The 19,803-nt window shown below is 40.9% G+C and overlaps 1 protein-coding gene across 1 annotated transcript in view; it reads right to left on the reverse strand.

Moving 5' to 3' along the window:
• The window catches only part of LOC128685792 (beta-hexosaminidase subunit beta), a 90,384-nt gene that overhangs the window by 22,005 nt on the left and 48,576 nt on the right, over positions 1-19,803 (reverse strand). The window contains exons 2-7 of the mRNA XM_053772450.2: positions 18,026-18,401; positions 6,705-6,847; positions 3,475-3,611; positions 2,653-2,810; positions 2,394-2,498; positions 1,931-2,038 (exon numbers count right to left, since the gene is read on the reverse strand). Coding sequence (XP_053628425.2) covers positions 1,931-2,038; positions 2,394-2,498; positions 2,653-2,810; positions 3,475-3,611; positions 6,705-6,847; positions 18,026-18,139 — 765 coding nt within the window. The 5' untranslated portion in view covers positions 18,140-18,401. The remainder of the gene's footprint in view (positions 1-1,930; positions 2,039-2,393; positions 2,499-2,652; positions 2,811-3,474; positions 3,612-6,704; positions 6,848-18,025; positions 18,402-19,803) is intronic.

Here is a 19,803-nt window from a genome sequence, read left to right on the forward strand (position 1 = left end):
GGCTTTAGACCCTGTATATTTGCAAAGAAGAATGTCATCGGACTGGTGGTATTGTTGGTACTGGGGGGGGATTTTTTTTCCGGCATTAGTATCTGTATCTGTTGGTTTGGAGTGGAGGCCATTGACTGTGGTTCCACTCCAGGAATGACTGGATTTGGTGTACGATTTCTGCCATTTCCTGCCAGTTTTTTTTCCTTCCTGGCACTAAAAAACCTCTCCCTCTTGAGTGGCTGTGGCTACCCAGGTTTTCCCATGGCCTGGATGTTTTGTATCTTTTTGTACCCTTTAGATGGTGTGCCTGGCAATTTAAGTTATAGCACAGTCTTTCCTGTACTGAAGAGGTACACATTTCAGGGTGAAAAAGCTTACAGGAAGGGAGTTTGCATTTTCCTGTTGTCATATGGGCATGGCATTTTCTAGGGTGGTCATAGTTGCACGTCCCATCTGTTTTTCCAGATTTCCCATGTCTGCAGATACCAAGTGCATAGTATGTGCACAGGCTTGGTTTCCGTTTGCCTTGGGTTTCTGTGACTGTATTCCCTGTTGGTGCATGTTTCCCTGTCTTATTCCTATCCTCCCTAGCACCAACAATGGAGCTCCCACCAGTTGTTTTTGGTAATATATCCTCACTATTGCTAGTGGAGTCCTCTTGTTTGCTATTTCCTGTGGTATTTCTAGTTTGCAATATTGGTTTTATCTTATCTTTGACTACACTTGTTTCCCCACTACGGCTCCTGTCCCCTATGAGGTCATTTATATGTATTCCTTCCTGCGTATAATTCCCGACTACCTGGACAAAATCTCCAGCTTCACCATTACTGTCTCCCAGGACAGCACCTCCAGCTTCACCATTACTGTCTCCCAGGACAGCGCCTCCAGCTTCACCATTATTATCTCCCAGGACAGCACCTCCAGCTTCACCATTACTGTCTCCCAGGACAGCACCTCCAGCTTCACCATTACTGTCTCCCAGGACAGCACCTCCAGCTTCACCATTACTATCTCCCAGGACAGCACTATCAGCCCCACATTTACTGACTACCAGGACATCACCTCCAGCCTTACAGTTTCTGACTACATGGCAAGTATCAAGGGCAGTACCATTCAGCCCAGACTTTTTATGTTCCCATCTGTTGTAGAAAGCTTCCAGGTTGTCTATGAAAGCAGCTTTGATGTTATCCTCTTTTAATACCCTTGTGATTTTAGTCCACAGATTTTCCTCATTTGGGCATACCCAAAAACACTTCCCTGTTTTAATACTGCTTGTAGCTAGTTCTTGGATATCTGCACAAGGGGCGTGACACTAATTTCCACAAAAATGACAATTTGTCCATGTGGAAGCCTGTTTGTTTGATTGACTGCAGACTATACAGAGCTTCATAATGATTTGAATGGTTGATTTACTGTAATTCTACTAGTTCTGAGCACCTCTGCAAAAACAGTGATTATGTGTGAGTGAGGTGAAAGTGTTGAATGATGATGAAAGTATTTTCTTTTTGGGGATTTTCTTTCTTTTTGGGTCACCCTGCCTCGGTGGGAGATGGCCGACTTGTTAAAAAAAAAAAAAAACCTATACACCAAACACTATGGTAAGATTTAACAAAGACATTGCAAACACTGAACAGCAATAATATTTCAAACAAATAAGATAATGTAACAAATGGTGCTTCCTTATTGAAAGTACATAACAATAATTATAATTAAAGCTGATCAATGAATGGCCGTGATATTTTCAGTCCAGTCAGGCTGGGTAATGAAAAGAGTCAGGTGGAGGGTGCAACTGTAAAAGTAAATACTATCACAGTATGGTGAATGGAGGCTGGAGACAGGATCTGTAAGGGGATAAGTTTAAAAAATCACTGTGGGAGACATAAAAATATGTATTCATAAAGGTGATGCTGAAGTTCATCAAGATCTAGAAAAGACTCACGTGTAGGGTTAGGTTGGGAAAGATCCTGGACTCGTAGGGAAAACTCTGGTCATCAACAATGTGCCAATGAAGAACATTAAGCTTGTTCCATGCCATGGAGTCTAGCACCTGCACCAAAACACGCACTCTTAATAATAGTTATCCAATTCTCAGTAAAAATGACAAATATTAGCATAATTCAATTTAAACAAACCTCAGTATTCTTTAGGAGAGTTAATATAAGAGATTGCAACTTAAAATTAAACCACTTTATACCTAACTAAAATTTGATGTTGGTATTATACAATGTACTCAGTTACTAAAATTCAATAATGGACAACATGAAGTCAGAGCACGATACAGTACTGATTAAGAAAATACCATGCAAAAAATATACACTTCTATTAATGCCTTTTTAAGTACATGTACTTGTTTGTGCCTTAACATACTCTTTGAAGATATGTCTAAAAGGGCTGCGACATACCTGAAGAAGGGTACCCTTTGGTAGAAAGTGTCTGGCAGTGTCGAGGAGAAGACCACGGTGAGGAAATCTTGGCACATCATCTACATGTGTTACATTTACCCGGTACTGAAAGCATGGAGATGTCAAGTCACAGACAAGTATAGCTATGTGGATGATAATGAGACAACAACTTACATTGTTAACATACATATTTTAGTAATGTGAATGAATTACAGTTTTATTAGACAATAATTTAAAGTATTGTTGTCTATATACTCACATGGTCCTCTGGTTCAACAATATGGACTAGCTGCGAGAAAGTCTCCAAACCTCTAAGGGCTCCCCACACAGTGTGGGCCACCAGGTGGGCTGATGCCCGCAAGACTGGTTCAGCACCTTCCGTCTCTGCTACTTCTGTCAGTGCTATCTCCAGAGTGTCTGCAGCACAAGAAAAAGAGGTCCTGTTAGTTATTTTGCTGGGTTTAAAAGCCACTGATCATACATGGGTCACTGAAGATGAAATTCACCTGTAGACTAATATCAAAAATACTTTACTAATTTGCTCAGAAATTCTTTGCCTTGCCCACTAGCAATAACCTATAATTATATTTCTGCAGTATTTACATACCACAGCACAGTAAATCTTTCCTTATTTTATTTGAACTCAGATATGAGAGTGTAAGATGATAAACAATGTGAACGGGCCTTGTCTCACCACAGTAAGTACGGTAGGCTTTGCCCTAACAAAAAAAAAAATTATTTTCAAATTGTATATAACTTACAAAATGAGGCCACATTTCTTTCACACACTTTCAAAAGCTCATAGTGATGCAAAGCATTTCAGGCAGACTGAAACCAGAACTTGAAGCTACCAGACATACAGTTATACAGTTGAAGTTATATTATTGTAATAAGTAGCAGACTAGTTAGAACTATGTACATAGATTATATTGCAGGTATAACTGATACAGTACAAAATGAGATACAGCTTAAAGCTAATTATCATTCTCTGAATGAAGAAAAAAAGACAAAAGATTATTCTGGCCTAGTGTAGAAGCTGAAAGAATATTAAACAAAATTAAACAAAATTGATAGTACTGACAGGACTCATAGTCAGGGTGGAGATTAAGGTGAGGCGTGTGATCACAACCAGATATAACTGACACATTGAGGAAGGGCAAGAGTGTCAGCCCAGGATCAGCCGTTGCTTCAGGATCAATCAGCACCAGGTGCTGATACCTGTAGAGAAGGAGATTTTGTAGGTCACATTCGGTTAATTGACACCAAGCATTAGTATTGGTGAAGAACACTAACTCTTGACCAGGTATCACCAGGTTTTGAGAAGCAAGGTCTGATATTTGTATACAAGCCTCCCTTCATGGGAGGTGCACTGATAATGGTGATGGGCTCTTAATACAAGGAATTAAAGCTGCCCTTCCCTTTCCTGGGATCAAGTCTGATTATCTACCATTTTGCCAGGCACCATATAACCCCTAAGAGTTACATAGCACCTGGCAAAAGATATCTGAGTTATGCTTGATCAGTCAATACCAGGTTATGATACTAAAGGGTAAGGAAAACAAGTTATACTTTGCTAATTAATAGAAAATTTAGAAAAAAAAGGAAACAATAAAACTAAGGTGAAGAGGAGATGGAAAGGGAGAAAAGAGGCTGAGGGATATCGTGATAATTAAGTGATTACCTGAAGAATATCACGAATATCACAATAATTAATAAACTATCTGAAAGATATGGAATTTAAGGGACTACCTAAAGGATGTCATGATAATTAAGAGACCACCTGAAGGATGTCGTGATAATTAAGAGACCACGTGAAGGTTGTCATGATAATTAACCCTTTGACTGTTTTCGAAGTATAAATACGTCTTACGAGCCAATGTTTCTGACGTATATATACTCAATAATTCTAGCGGCTTCAAATCAAGTGGGAGAAAGCTGGTAGGCCCACATGTGAGAGAATGGGTCTGTGTGGTCAGTGTGCACCACATAAAAAAAATCCTGCTGCACACATTGCGTAATGAGAAAAAAAAAACTGATCGTTTTTTTGGAATAAAACGCCGACTTTGAGGTGTATTTTCGTATAGTATTTATCGTTGTATTCGCGTTTTCATGGTCTTAGGTGATAAAATGGAAAACATATTACAGAAATAGAGATGATTTTCATTACTTTTACGATGAAAACGACCTTGAAACTGAGCTCAAAGTAGCGGAAATGTTCGATTTTTACCAATGTTCAAGAGTACATAAATCACACAACACGTCCAATACACGTCAACTGGGGAGTCTAATATTCTTTCACTAGTGCACTGATATTATTTATACCATTTTTACAATAATGCAGTCGTCTGCATAACAGTAAATTTTGTATTTTTTTGTATGAATAAAAAATCAAAATAGAAAGCAATAATAATATAAGAGGGGCCTAGAGATGTGACTAATGAACAGAGCATATGTTATTTTAGTGCCACGAATGTCTACCTTGTTTATTCTGGACCCTATTTTGAAATTGGCATCTTTTTTATTTTGTGTGAAATTGGCCAAATTGCCAATTTCTGACCACCATATTGGGTAGTCCAAATTAGTAAATGGGAGGTTTCTTGTACTCAGCTGATAGATAAAATGGAGTTCTAAAGAAATAGCTATGAGTTTGGTCAACTGGAACAATGGAATTGGCTGAAAATTGGGCTCAAAGTCGGCGAAATCGCCGATACGCATATGTCGCCGAGACCGCTAACTTCGCGGGAGCATAATTCCACGAGTTTTCGACCAAATTTCGAACTTTTGGTGTCATTACCATCGGGAAAAGATTCTCTATCATTTCATAAGAAAAAATAATTTTTTTTTTTCAAAAATTGAGCGACATAGAATGACAGTTTCAGAGAGGGGCCTGAAACAGTCAAAGGGTAAAGAGACCACCTGAAGGAGGTCATGAAAATTAAGAGACCACATGAAGGATGTCATGATAATTAAGAAACCACCTGAAAGATATGATAATTAAGAGACCACCTGAAGGATGGTAACAAGGACATGTACTCATCTGCCTTTTATTTTTTTGTCAACCCACTCCCCTGCCCTGGACACCCCTCAAGGAAGGTTCCTTGATGTTGGTGAGGGGCTCTTGATTTAGGGAATTGGATCTGTGCTCCAGTTCCCCAAATTAAGCCTGAATGCCTTCCACATCCCCCCCCCCAGGCGCTGTATAATCCTCCGGGTTTAGCGCTTCCCCCTTGATTGTAATAATAATAATAATGCCCTGGACAGATAATGAGTCCATGTCACTGATACTGAAACTACAAAAATCTAACTACTATAATGCAGAAAAATAAGGGATTTTTGAAGGCCAATATACACAAAAGATCACACATACATACAACAAAAGAGGGACATGATTGCTAACTAAGTACTCTATGGTAAGATCTTAGGATGCTACTGTCTGGTGATATTTACCTTTCTTATAAGTGTGGAATGTCTTCCATCACATTTTTTGATGTAACCAAAAGCTCCAAGGAGCAGATCATTATATGGCTAAAAACCGCATCTGGAGAAATTTTACCCTTTTCCATGACAAAAGAAAATAATACCACTGGCCAAGTCAAGAGAAAAATATGTTGAAAGGTAGTTATTTTTAACACATTAGCTGTCTCCCACTAAGGTTAGGCGACTCAAAACAGGTACTGCACTCAACATCACTCAATCAGTATGTATTGCTAGTAGTACAGAGATAAAGCAATTTTTATGACCCTCTGAGCTACAACATCCCCATCCTTCCTTCAGAATGCAAGCACTGTACTCCCCATTTCTAGGACTCATGTCTGGCTAGCTGGGGTCCCTGAAACTGTTTAGCTAGTCACAGAAAATCCCTTTACAAATGTTACATTGCAGCAAGGAGGCTGGAAGAAGTGGAGATGTCATTTTTGAGAGCAATGTGTGAGGTGAATATTATGCAAAGAATTTGAACCATAGAAATTAGAAGATGGTGTGTGGTTAGCAAAGGTATAGTTAAGAGAGCTGAGAAGGGGTTGTTAAAAGTAGTTGGGCATTTAGAGAAGATGGAGCAGAATAGGATAACCAAGAGGGTACATAAATCTGTGGTGGAAGGAAGGACTGTTAAGGGTCATCTCAGTAATAGTTAAAGGGAGAGGATAAAGAAGGTTCAAAGAGCTAGAGGCTTAAGATCTAGCAGGCTTGCATTTATATAATCATAACTATGCATTAAACCCTAAGGGTAGCAGGATTGCATGAGTGTGAGTGAATATAAGTGGTTTTTATGGCTTGACATGTGAGCAAGGTAACATTTGAAAGGTAGTATACCTGTGTAATGCAGCATCAATAACATCACATCCAGTTAGGTCAGAAGAGATGATGAAGGTAGCGGGGTCAAGGGTCAATTGGTCTGGGGTAGATGACCAATTACGAGGCAATGGCCATGGTGATCCTGGTGGAGCTTCCTCTCCCTACCAACAAGGTCGTAAAAGTTAGTCAATGAACATGGATAAATAAACACCTACATACCACTCTTGGATCAATATACTGAGATGTTGCAGTGAATATATACAATAAGGTACCAATATATGTATATAGATAAATGATCAAAAAATAAAAAGCAATGATCTATTATAGTAAGCTTTATACATTTAAATTTTTGCAATAGTCTTAAGAGCACACACACATTATGGCCACATATATACTGCAATACATTATGTTGATATACCTAGAATAAGTATCTTTAATAAAGTAAGACAATGTGCCTTACAGTGGAACCTCAGTTTTCGTGATCAATCTGTTCGAAAAAGTCTGACGAAAAGTGAATCGTACGAAAACTGAAGCAATATTTCCCATAAGAAATAATGTAAATCTAATTAATCCATTCCAGACACTCAAAAATATTAACAAAAAATATTTTTATGGAGAATAACTATAGTTTTACATACAGAAAACAATGAGAAATAAATATAAATTACTAATAAAATGGATAAATGAACATTTAACATCACTTTTACCTTTATTAAAGACTCTTGTTGGCGTATGGAAGACGGCAAGGAGGAGAGAAGGAGGAGAGGTTACTGTTTGGAAGGGGAATCCTCTTCTATAAGGACTTCAGGTATCAAGGCCCTATCCAGGTTACTTCCCTTCTTTGTCTTTTACTGGCACTAGGACCAGCTTGAGAGCCACTGTACCCCTGTCACACAAAAAATCTGTCCAGACAGGTCTGTTTCTGGCATCTCTTTAAGATTTGCCTCAAATGGGACAAGGCACTGTCATTGAACATGTTCCAGACACAGCTTGCAACAGCTTTGTTAGGGTGATATTTCTCCACAAAACTTTGCAACTCCACTTTGCACACACGTCCTTAATCACTGAAGAAGGCACCTTCTCCCCTCTCTCTTCCTCCTCCTCTGAAGCAATTTCCTCAGCTGCAGTCTGTTGCTGTTCCAATTGAAGGTCCTGTAGCTCTTCCGTGGTTAGCTCTTCCCTGTGGTCATCCACGAACTCTTCCACATCCTGGCCACTCACATCCAACCCCATGGACTTCCCCAAAGACACAATAGTCAATCATGTTTCTCACCCTCTTTATCAAAAGGCTGGCACTCAGAACTTTCTTTGGCCACATGGTGGCTTATTTAGCAGTCGCACTCAAGAAACAAGCATAAAAAACAATGGATTATTATGAAATGTTTCGGATGAACATGCAGGGTAATGCTCACTCAACGAGAAACAAAGGCAGACTAAGTCACGAACGCCAAGTGGATGTATGAAAACCGGGACAAAATTTTGATGAAAAAAGTTGCCGAAAACCGAATCATACAAAAATTGGGGCATACAAAAACCGAGGTTCCACTGTAGTACTTCCATTGGGGTTATTACACCTCACTTTTTTTTTGTGTGTGTGCGCGCTCTCACGTGCACACACGCATATATTTAATCACCTATCTGTGGTTGCAGGGATCGAGTCATAGCTTCTGGCCCTGCCTCTTCACTGGTCGCTGCTGTGTGTGTATGTGTCTTTTATGTTCAGCTAATATAATAGTAATAATAATGACAATAGGAGTAACAGTATTATTATTATTAAGAATGGCAACCCATTTTGAATGGTTATATAAAGGTGGTTCAGGTTTCAATAAAGAAATAAGTTTGTCTGGGTTTCTATGAACAAACTCTTATGGTATCTACAGAGACTGCTTGCTACGCTGTCTTAAGATGATGCTTGGTCTCCTAGTGTTGTAAATATTTATTAAATTGCTTTCTATGTAAGTGTTCACACACTAGCTGGAGGTGACAATAATGAAGCACAGTTAATGCCCAGTTTATGATCATAACAAATATCAAACTTAAGATAAAGGAATCTTACAGAACACAAGAAATGCGGGAAGAACTAAAAGCCATAAGTGAAATTGAAAGAAACCCAAAATATTTTTCTTATGCCAAATCTAAGTTGAGAACAACATCCAGTATTGAGCCCCTACTTAGACAAGATGGGTCTTACACAGATGACAGCAAGGAAATGAGTGAGTTACTTGAGTCCCAGTATGATTCAGTTTTTAGCGAGCCACTAACCAGACTAAAAGTCGAAGACCTAAATGAATTTTTTATGAGCGAGACTCAGAATTTGGTAGATTTAAACCTATCTGATATTAGCCTAACACCAAATGACTGTGAAAAAGTGATAAATGACATGCCCATGCACTCTGACCCAGGCCCAGACTCATGGAACTCTGTGTTCATCAAGAACTGCAAGAAACCCCTATCATAACATAATAATATCTTCATTTACTACAAGTACATGTACATGGTATACAGGCCTTTTGACATCAATGACATACTACTATATAGAAAGCCCCTTCTTAGGCTGAGCATTTCGGGCAAATTAGGTCAGTTTTGTCCCAGGATGTGACCCATACTAGTTGACGAACACCCAAGTACCCATTTTCAACTGATGGGTGAACAGGGACAGGGACGGCAGGTGTCTTATGGAAATACGTCCCTAATGCTTTCCAGCTATACCGGAGGAGATTCAAACCCCAGACCTCAGTGTGTGAGCTGAGTGCACTAGTGATCAAGCTACAGGACACCAATGTGCTTTTAACATTCTACAGAGTGGGAGCATGGACACAGGGGTCATCCCACAGCTGCTAAAAATAACAGACATAGCCCCACTCCACAAAGGGGGCAGTAAAGCAATAGCAAAGAAGTACAGACCAACAGTGCTAAAATCCCATATCATAAAAATCTTTGAAAGAGTTCTAAGAAGCAAGATCACCACTCATCTAGATACCAATCAGTTACACAACCCAGGGCAACACAGGTTTACAGCAGGTCGCTCCTGCCTGTCCCAACTACTGGACAACTATGACAAGGTCCTAGATGCTCTAGAAGACAAGCAAAATGCAGAAGTAGTATACAAAGACTTCGCGAAAGCCTTTGACAAGAGTGACCATGGTGTAATAGCGCACAAAATGCGTGATAAGGGAATAACAGGAAAAGTTGGTAGATGGATCTATAATTTCCTAACAAATATAACACAAAGAGTAGTAGTAAACAAAGTCTGAGGCAGCTACTGTGAAAAGCTCTGTTCCACAAGGCACAGTACTTGCTCCCATCCTGTTCCTCATCCTCATATCTGACAGACAGGGATGTAAGCCACAGTACCGTGTCTGCCTTTGCACATGACACCCGAATTTGCATGACAGTGTCCTTCATTGAAGACACTGCAAGTCTCCAGACAGACATCAACCAAACCTTGAAATGGGCCGCAAAAAAACAATATGAAATTCAATTGAGAGAAATTTCAATTATTCCGACATGGAAAGACGTGAGGAAATTAAAACTATGTCGGAGTATTAAAACAAATTCCAGGGACACAATACAGTGAAAAACTAATGTAAAAGACCTGGGAGTGATAATGTCAGAGGAGCTCACTATCAAAGACCACAACATTGTATAAATCACATTTGCTAGAAAAATGACAGATGTAATATATACAGACTTTGCAAAAGCCTTCGACAAGTGTGACCATGGCATAATAGCGCACAAAATGCGTGCTAAAGGAATAACAGGAAAAGTCGGTCAATGGATCTATAATTTCCTCACTAACAGAACACAGAGAGTAGTCGTCAACAGAGTAAAGTCCGAGGCAGGCACGGTGAAAAGCTCTGTTCCACAAGGCTCCCATCTGTTCCACTCGCTCCCATCTTGTTCCTCATCCTCATATCTGACATAGACAAGGATGTCAGCCACAGCACCGTGTCTTCCTTTGCAGATGACACCCGAATCTGCATGACAGTGTCTTCCACTGCAGACACTGCAAGGCTCCAGGCGGACATCAACCAAATCTTTCAGTGGGCTGCAGAAAACAATATGAAGTTCAACGATGAGAAATTTCAATTACTCAGATATGGTAAACACGAGGAAATTAAATCTTCATCAGAGTACAAAACAAATTCTGGCCACAAAATAGAGCGAAACACCAACGTCAAAGACCTGGGAGTGATCATGTCGGAGGATCTCACCTTCAAGGACCATATCATTGTATCGATCGCATCTGCTAGAAAAATGACAGGATGGATAATGAGAACCTTCAAAACGAGGGATGCCAAGCCCATGATGACACTCTTCAGGTCACTTGTTCTATCTAGGCTGGAATATTGCTGCACACTAACAGCACCTTTCAAGGCAGGTGAAATTGCTGACCTAGAAAATGTACAGAGAACCTTCACGGCGCGCATAACGGAGATAAAACACCTCAATTACTGGGAGCGCTTGAGGTTCCTGAACCTGTATTCCCTGGAACGCAGGCAGGAGAGATACATGATTATATACACCTGGAAAATCCTAGAGGGACTAGTACCAAACTTGCACACGAAAATCACTCACTACGAAAGCAAAAGACTTGGCAGACCATGCAACATCCCCCCAATGAAAAGCAGGGGTGTCACTAGCACGTTAAGAGACCATACAATAAGTGTCAGGGGCCCGAGACTGTTCAACTGCCTCCCAGCATACATAAGGGGGATTACCAACAGACCCCTGGCAGTCTTCAAGCTGGCACTGGACAAGCACCTAAAGTCGGTTCCTGATCAGCCGGGCTGTGGCTCGTATGTTGGTTTGCATGCAGCCAGCAGTAACAGCCTGGTTGATCAGGCTCTGATCCACCAGGAGGCCTGGTCACAGACCGGGCCGCGGGGGCGTTGACCCCCGGAACTCTCTCCAGGTAAACTCCAGGATAATGAGAACCTTAAAAACTAGGGATGCCAAGCCCATGATGACATTCTTCAGGTTGTTTGTTCTATCTAGGCAGTGGGAATATTGCTGCACACTAACAGCACCTTTCAAGGCAGGTGAAATTGCTGACCTAGAAAATGTAGAGAACCTTCACGGCACACATAAGTGCGATAAAACGCCTAAATTACTGGGAATGTTTGAAGTTCCTCGACTTGTACTCCCTGGAACAGAGGCAGGAGAGATACATGATTATATACACCTGGAAAATCCTAGTGGGATTAGTAATAAATTTGCACATAAAAATCACTCCCTATGAACGCAAAAGATTCGGCAAATGATGCAACATCCCCCCTGTGGAAAATTAAATTTACCTGGATGTAACTCATAAGATACATATCAGTAAATGGTAACAAAGATAATTATTTTTTATCAAAGTTACAGAGACAAGTAGGAATTTTAGGACACCTAGGTCACAAAAAATGTCCCCCTTTGATACCTTCTAATGTCATATCCACAAGTCACTCTTGACCTATATTAATTTCAAATGAAATATACATTACCAGGAATTATGGTAAACATTAATATAAATATGTGGACTGTATGTTAAAATTAATAAATGATTACATATACACATTTATGTAACAGAAGGAGAATTTATCTTAATACCACTCACCAATTTGTCTGGATATTACTTGGCGTATCATGTACTATCCCCTGCCTAAATATGAAGAAAATACTGGCCAGAATCTGAACATAAATAGACAACTTAGCTGGGGTTCTGAAGCTGTCCTGCCCATCTGCTTAATACTCACGTTATGCAGGACTGCAAATCCAACAATTTCGGCTCATATTTGAGAGGTTTTAAGCCCAATATAACCCCTAGAACGACGAAAATTTATGCACATTACATTAGCGTGCCTGTACCACATTCAAAAACAATGGCGTTTCTCTGTTCCTAAGTGCAGGCGCAGAGATTCCCTATCAGTTCACTTCTTTAAAATACACTTTAGAGCAATAGTAATGTATTAATCAGGTATATTTACATTATAAAAAATATACAGCATAATTTTTGGGAAATTATTTTCCACACCCCCTGTGGAAAATACTGTATATATTTTCCAGAAATTCAGTATTTATATGTAAATAGATGGCCACTGGACAAGCACCTAAAGTCGGTTCCTGACCAGCCGGGCTGTGGCTCGTACGTTGGTTTGCGTGCAGCCAGCAGCAACAGCCTGGTTGATCAGGCTCTGATCCACCAGGAGACCTGGGCACAGACCAGGCCGCGGGGGCGTTGACCCCTGGAACTCTCTCCAAGTAAACTCCATACTGTATTTTATAATATTTATGTCACAGAAAACGGAAAGCCTGCATCTGCGCAGATGAGACTGGCCATCTTGGTTTTGAATTGGATACAACGTTAGTGTAATGGGAAGGAATTTTCATGCTCTAGAGGTTAAAATTGGGCTGACACCTCTCAAATAGGAGGTGAAATTGTTGGACATGCATTCCTGCATAACTTGAGATATCAGACGACTGGACAAGACAGCTCCAGGAACCTCAGATAAGCTCTCTAGATTTGTGTATAATTCTGGCCAGTGTTTTCATAAATCTAGTTAGTGAGGTTTTTCCGAGTATGATACAACTTAATATCCAGTAAAATTGGCGAGTGATATTAAGATATATTTTCCTTCTGTTATGTAATTGTGTGTGTGTATATATATATATATATATATATATATATATATATATATATATATATATATATATATATATATATATATATATAACCATTTATTATTTTTAATATACAGTCCACAAATTTATATATTTACCAGTATTCCTGGTGTATGTATATTTCATTTAATTAATAGGTCCAGAGCAACTTGTGGATATGACAGTGGTAGGTATCGAAGGGGGACATTTTTGCGACCTAGGTGTCCCAAATTCCTACTTGTCTATGTAACTCTGATAAATAATAATTATCTTTGTTATCATTTTTTGTTATGTATATAATGAGTTACATTCAGATAAATGCAATTTTCCACACCCCCAATGAAAAGCTGGGGTGCCACTAGCACGATAAAGAGACAACACAATAAGTGTCAGGGGCCCAAGACTGTTCAACTGCCTCCCAGCATACATAAGGGGGATTACCAATAGACCACTGGCTGTCTTCAAGATGGCTTTGGGCAGGTACCTAAAGTCAGTACCTGACCAGCTGGACTGTGGTTCGTACGTCGGTTTACGTGCAGCCATCAGTAAAAGCCTGGTTGCTCAGGTCCTGACCCACCATGAGGCCTGGTCACAGACTGGGCCACAGGGGCAATGACCCCCGAAACCCTTTCCAGGTATACACCAGTCGACTAACACCCAGGTACCCATTTTACTGTTTTGTGAACAGGGACAGCTGGTGTCTTATGGAAACACGTCCGTCCTAATGTTTTTCAGCCATACTGGGGGATCGATCCCTGAACGTCAGTGAGTGAAGCGAGTGCGGTAACGATCGAGTTAGGCACTCACAAATAGCTTCACATTTATGTAAGTTTTTTTTAGTATTAAGTAATCTTCATGCGAAATAGTGTGTATACTATGGGCTTTTACAAAAATTATACTATTTGGGTATACTGTAATGGCTTGATGATAAAGAATTGGAATGCACAATATGTCACTTATACAGTGAAATATGTCACGTATACAGGGATATATGTCACTTATACAGGGATATATGTTACTTATACAGTGAAGTATATCACTTAAACAGTGAAGTATGTCATTTATACAGTGAATTATGTCACTTATACAGAAATGTGTCACAAGGAACGGGCCGTGACCTCCGGAAGCGACTTGCTAAACTTATTCAGGAATATATGTCACTTACACAGGGATGTATGTCACTTATAGTGACATGCCACTTATACAGTGTGCACCCCACACCCATCCTGTGGGTGCTAGTTAAAAGATTAGAGTCACATAATGGGTCCAAGGACTGAGACTTGAAGTTTTGATGGCTAAACAAGTTACAGGTAATGAATTATTTATATGCTTATATCTAGTTACAATCGTAGCTTATATGTGGTTCTGAATTATTGATATTACTTTATATTTTAGCAAGGTATGCTTCAATTTAAAGAAGGCCCGGTGGCCTGGTGGCTAAAGCTCCCGCTTCACACACGGAGGGCCCGGGTTCGATTCCCGGCGGGTGGAAACATTTCGACACGTTTCCTTACACCTGTTGTCCTGTTCACCTAGCAGCAAATAGGTACCTGGGTGTTAGTCGACTGGTGTGGGTCGCATCCTGGGGGACAAGATTAAGGACCCCAATGGAAATAAGTTAGACAGTCCTCGATGACGCACTGACTTTCTTGGGTTATCCTGGGTGGCTAACCCTCCGGGGTTAAAAATCCGAACGAAATCCTATCTTATCTTATCTTATCTTACAATAGGCAAAGTCTAGGTTTCCAGAATGGATGGTAATATGCCACTGTCGATAAAATACTTTGACATTTCTTGAACATCTGTGAATGAGTTGTGTCTGAATTCATTAATTTTATTGCATTCCAGCATATAATGACGCAAGGTGTGATAACCGTCCCTCTGGCAAAGTTTACATTTAGTTTTGTCTACATCAGCTTGTGATGGTGATGTAACCTTCCAGAGTTACTAGTAACCCATACAGTGATATGTGTGATCTGCCTCACTCATCTCAAAAGGAACTCATCAGACACAAATGGCCGCGAGTCTCCCTATTTATTGCTGTTTTTTGACTACCGCCCACAGGATGGGTATGGGGTTTACCTGGAGAGGGTTTCGGGGGTCAACGCCCCCGCAGCCCGGTCTGAGACCAGGCCTCATGGTGGATCAGGGCCTGATCAACCAGGCTGTTACTGCTGGCCGCATGCAAGCTGACCTATGAACCACAGCCCGGTTGGTCAGGTACTGACTTTAGGTGCCTGTCCAGTGCCTTCTTGAAGACAGCCAGGCGTCTGTTGGTAATTCCCCTTATGTATGCTGGGAGGCAACTGAACAGTCTTGGGCCCTGGACACTTACTGTGTTGTCTCTCAGTGTACTCGTGGCGCCCCTGCTTTTCATTGGGAGAACGTTGCATCTCCTGCCGAGTCTTTTGCTTTCATATGGAGTGATTTTCGTGTGCAGGTTTGGTACCAATCCCTCCAGGACCTTCCAAATGTATATTATCATGTATCTCTCTCGCCTGCGTTTGAGGGAATACAGATCAAGGACCTTCAACTGTTCCCAGTAGTTCAGGTGCCTTATCGCACTTGTGTGTGTCGTGAAAGTTCTTTGTACACTCTCCAGGTCTGCAATGTCGCCAGCCTTGAAGGGGGCCGTTAGTGTACAGCAGTATTCCAGTCTAGAGAGCAATAGCGATTTGAAGAGAATCATCATGGGCTTGGCATCCCTAGTTTTGAAGGTTCTCATTATCCATCCTATCATTTTCCTAACGGATGAGGTAGATACATTGTTGTGGTCTTTGAAGGCGAGATCCTCTGAAATTATCACTCCCAGGTCCTTCACATTACTTTTCTGCTCTATTGTATGGTTAGAATTTGTGGTATACCCTGACACATTTTTAATTTCTTCAAGTTTTCCATATCAGAGTAGTTAAAATTTCTCCTCGTTGAACTTCATATCGTTTCGAGTGGCCCATTCGAAGATTTAGTTGATGTCCGCTTGGAGTCTCGCGGTGTCTTCGATGGAGGTCACTGCCATGGTGATCCGGGTGTCATCCGCAAAGGAAGACACAGAGCTATGGCTTACATCTGTCTATGTCAGAAATGAGGATGAGGATGCATAATGAACATATTAAACTAACTCCCCTTCCCTCCACATAATTTATCCCCACTACTCGCTCCCTCTTATCTCCACCACACACCCTTTCCACTTCCTCTTATCCTCACCACCCCCCTCCTTTTCCTTTATGCTTACCACTCCTCCCTGTCCTTTATCTCCACCGTTCCCCAAATCTTTCCCACATCTCCCTCACTTTTCCCTCTATCTCCTTCATTACCACCACTCACCCTACCTCTCCTCTTGATCCCCATCTCATATTCTCTCTTCTCCCCACCAATTCCCCTCTCTCGCTACCCTCCTTTCCCCTCAGCGTGAGTGACAGCTTCTTCCTGCATTACTCCCACAAGTAATTTCCCTCCCCACCTGCCCCAGCTCTCTAGTCTAACTTCCTTATTAGTGATGCCCAGCCTCCATCCTCTCCCCACCAGCCTGCTGCATTTATCTCCACACACATCCCTGGGGCATCCAACTGTGTAACACAGCGTTGGAATATTTATTTGTCTCTTCAACATCCAATCGTCCTTTGTAAGTGCCAACCGTCCCCTTGAATATCCAGTCGTTCCCTGTAATACTAATTCGTTCCCTGGAAAATCTGAGCCTGGGGTAGGGAACCTGCGGCCTTCTAGGGCATTAAGTGCGGCATTCTGAATCAGAATTTTTCTTTGAAGTTATTATATAATAAACCGACATTTAGCAGTATATCTAATAAAAATTCCTTGAATGTGGCCTTATTAGATTACAGCAAACTTTAATACAGCCTTCCAACAAAAAGGTTCCCCACCCCTGAATTTCTAGTCTAGACTCTTGTAACATCCAGCTGTTCCTTTATAACATCCAGTTGTTCCTTGTAACATCCAGTCGTTCCTGGTAACATCCAGTCGTTCCTGGTAACATCCTGTCGTTCCTGTAACATCCAGTCGCTTCCTGGCACACTCATCCCTCTCCGCTCATTTAAAAAATGCCCCTCTTGCCTCTCACGCTATTATCTTAAAAAGTATTTATAATATTAAGACGTAGCACTCAAGGAATGTGACGTCAAAAAAAATCCCTCAGGACTCAGCGTGACCTTCGGATTAAAAAAAAAAAATCTTATGATGAAGAGGCTATCTTCATAAATTAATTTTCCGTGTGGGATAGACCTGAGATAGTAAGGTCCGTGTAATAACAACTCCAGCCAGACTGGAACTGGAACAAGATCTGTAAGGTTACCGTAGTGTTGAATCCACGTGGAATGCTTGACGACATTCTCAGCTCACTGAGCTTTCCAGCTCAGGGTGACAGCTTTCCTTATATAGCTCTTGTTTCTATAACTTATTTACATAAAGTGCAGTGTTAAATACAACAGTGTAGCCGTGCGATGCTGATATACTGTCTTTTGTTAAATAAAGGTATATACTATACATTTCAGTGTATATTCAGCGAGTTTATTTTCCTTTATAGGGATTAAAACATTCTTGATGTTAGTGTACAGGCGAACTGCAGCATAATTACCAACATGCACCTGAAAGGCTTTAAAGGTGACAAATTACCCTTCGTAACCCCACCCACACACTCCCCTCTGTGAGGTAGAGTAGTTAAAATATATGACAAGGTTTCTCACCGGTAGTGGTAGGTTCTCTTCCACGTATACTAGTCTGGATGAGACTGGCGCCCAAACAGCCACCAGGGAGAGCAGGAGCAGCCCTCGGCCGCCCACCCCACGAAGGCCGCCCATGGCTGGGCTACAAGGTGAGCGGGTGTGGTGGGGGAGATAGATCCTTGACGTCAGGGGAGGTCTGCCAGGTCTGCCGCTACCTGAGGCGGTGACTGAGGCAAACTCTAGTGAGCACAGCAGATTGTAAGCACCACGAGCACCTCCTTAAAGGTTCTAGTGAGCTCGAAGAGGCTCTATCAGGTAGAATTCTGGTGTCCGGTCCAGCAAGATGCCTATTGGAAAGGTTGTCAGGTGAGACGCCTGTCTGCTGCTGCGGGTACACCTGAAACAATACAAATATTATATAGTCTTAGGATCATCACCCCCTTCCCCCACCCGACTCTGTATAGGACCATGCCTACTAAATTAGAATAGAAATATTACAGGGATAAGAACTATTAGGAAATACACAGAGAAGTAAAGATAACTGCATAATGAATGGTTCACCTGCCATCTTAAATGTCAGCCATGCTGCCAGAGTGCAAAACGTTTAACAGGCTTCCTCTTAACACTCATATGAGAGGATAGTATTACCTTCCTAGGTGGTTGTGTGTCAACCTATTATCCAACATGAGTTGTACATTTTACTACCTTCAGGTGGGGTGCCTTTATGTTGGTGAAGGGATTTTCAACCAGAGAATTGGAGCTTCACTTTCCTTGAATCAGACCTGACTACCTCCCTTCAATAAGGTCCTTGAGTTACCCTCAATTTCCCTGGACCGTCTTATAGAATTCTATTCTATAAGGCGCTGTATGACCCTTAAGGGATTAGTGCTTTGCCATGAACAGAATATACACTACTAAAGAACAAAAATGTCACAATACCGTGACTGGAACAATACATAAATAACCCGCACACAGGAGACTTAAAACCTATAACGACGTTTCGCTCCCACTTGGACTGTTAATAAGTTACAGTGTGACTTGTCAATGATTGCACATGTGACTTACTCATAATAATAATTTGGGATTTTGTTACTCTTGAGTGCTTGTTCTTTCAAGAAATTCACAGTCTTGCACATCAAGCCATAAATACAACGATGAATAAGATATACGAACGTTTATATTCAAGATTTACTATGTGATCGTCAGGATTATAGTTCTATAAAAGATATTTACTATCAACTGAGACTTGAAAGCATGAACAGACTCCTGACTCAACAGACACTAGCAGCCTATTGCATAATGTGGGAGTTACATATATAAAAAAAAAAGCCTCATGCAAATGGTTTCTCCTCAGCAGCTTGAGGCTCATCAGTATAAAAGGATCCGAGTCAATTCGCAGACTCATTCCGGAGTTCTGATGTCAGGTAGATACTTGAATTCATTAAACTTAATAACTTTAGATAAACATATTTTAAATTTAGTTTTTACTTTCACAGGGAACCAATGTTATTTATGGAAGTAGGGACTAGTGGAAACCCCAGTTGGCAAGGAGAATACCACTCTAGCTGCATCAATTAATACAGACTTAAATCGTTTTAGCAAGTGGTTAGGCAAACCCACAAAAAAATGCAAAAAAAAAAAAAAGATAAATTTGAGGGGAAACAAAGGCGTGGATAAGGACCAAGATACTCTGCTTATTACGCCATTTTCTGACTGCACAGAGATTACGTATATAAAAACTGCAAGATATAACAATTTGGTTGATGGGTCCAGCAAATGGCAATGAAGAATCCTGGTAG

The sequence above is a fragment of the Cherax quadricarinatus genome, chromosome 23, assembly GCF_038502225.1.
Source record: "Cherax quadricarinatus isolate ZL_2023a chromosome 23, ASM3850222v1, whole genome shotgun sequence".
Lineage (NCBI taxonomy): Eukaryota > Metazoa > Arthropoda > Malacostraca > Decapoda > Parastacidae > Cherax > Cherax quadricarinatus.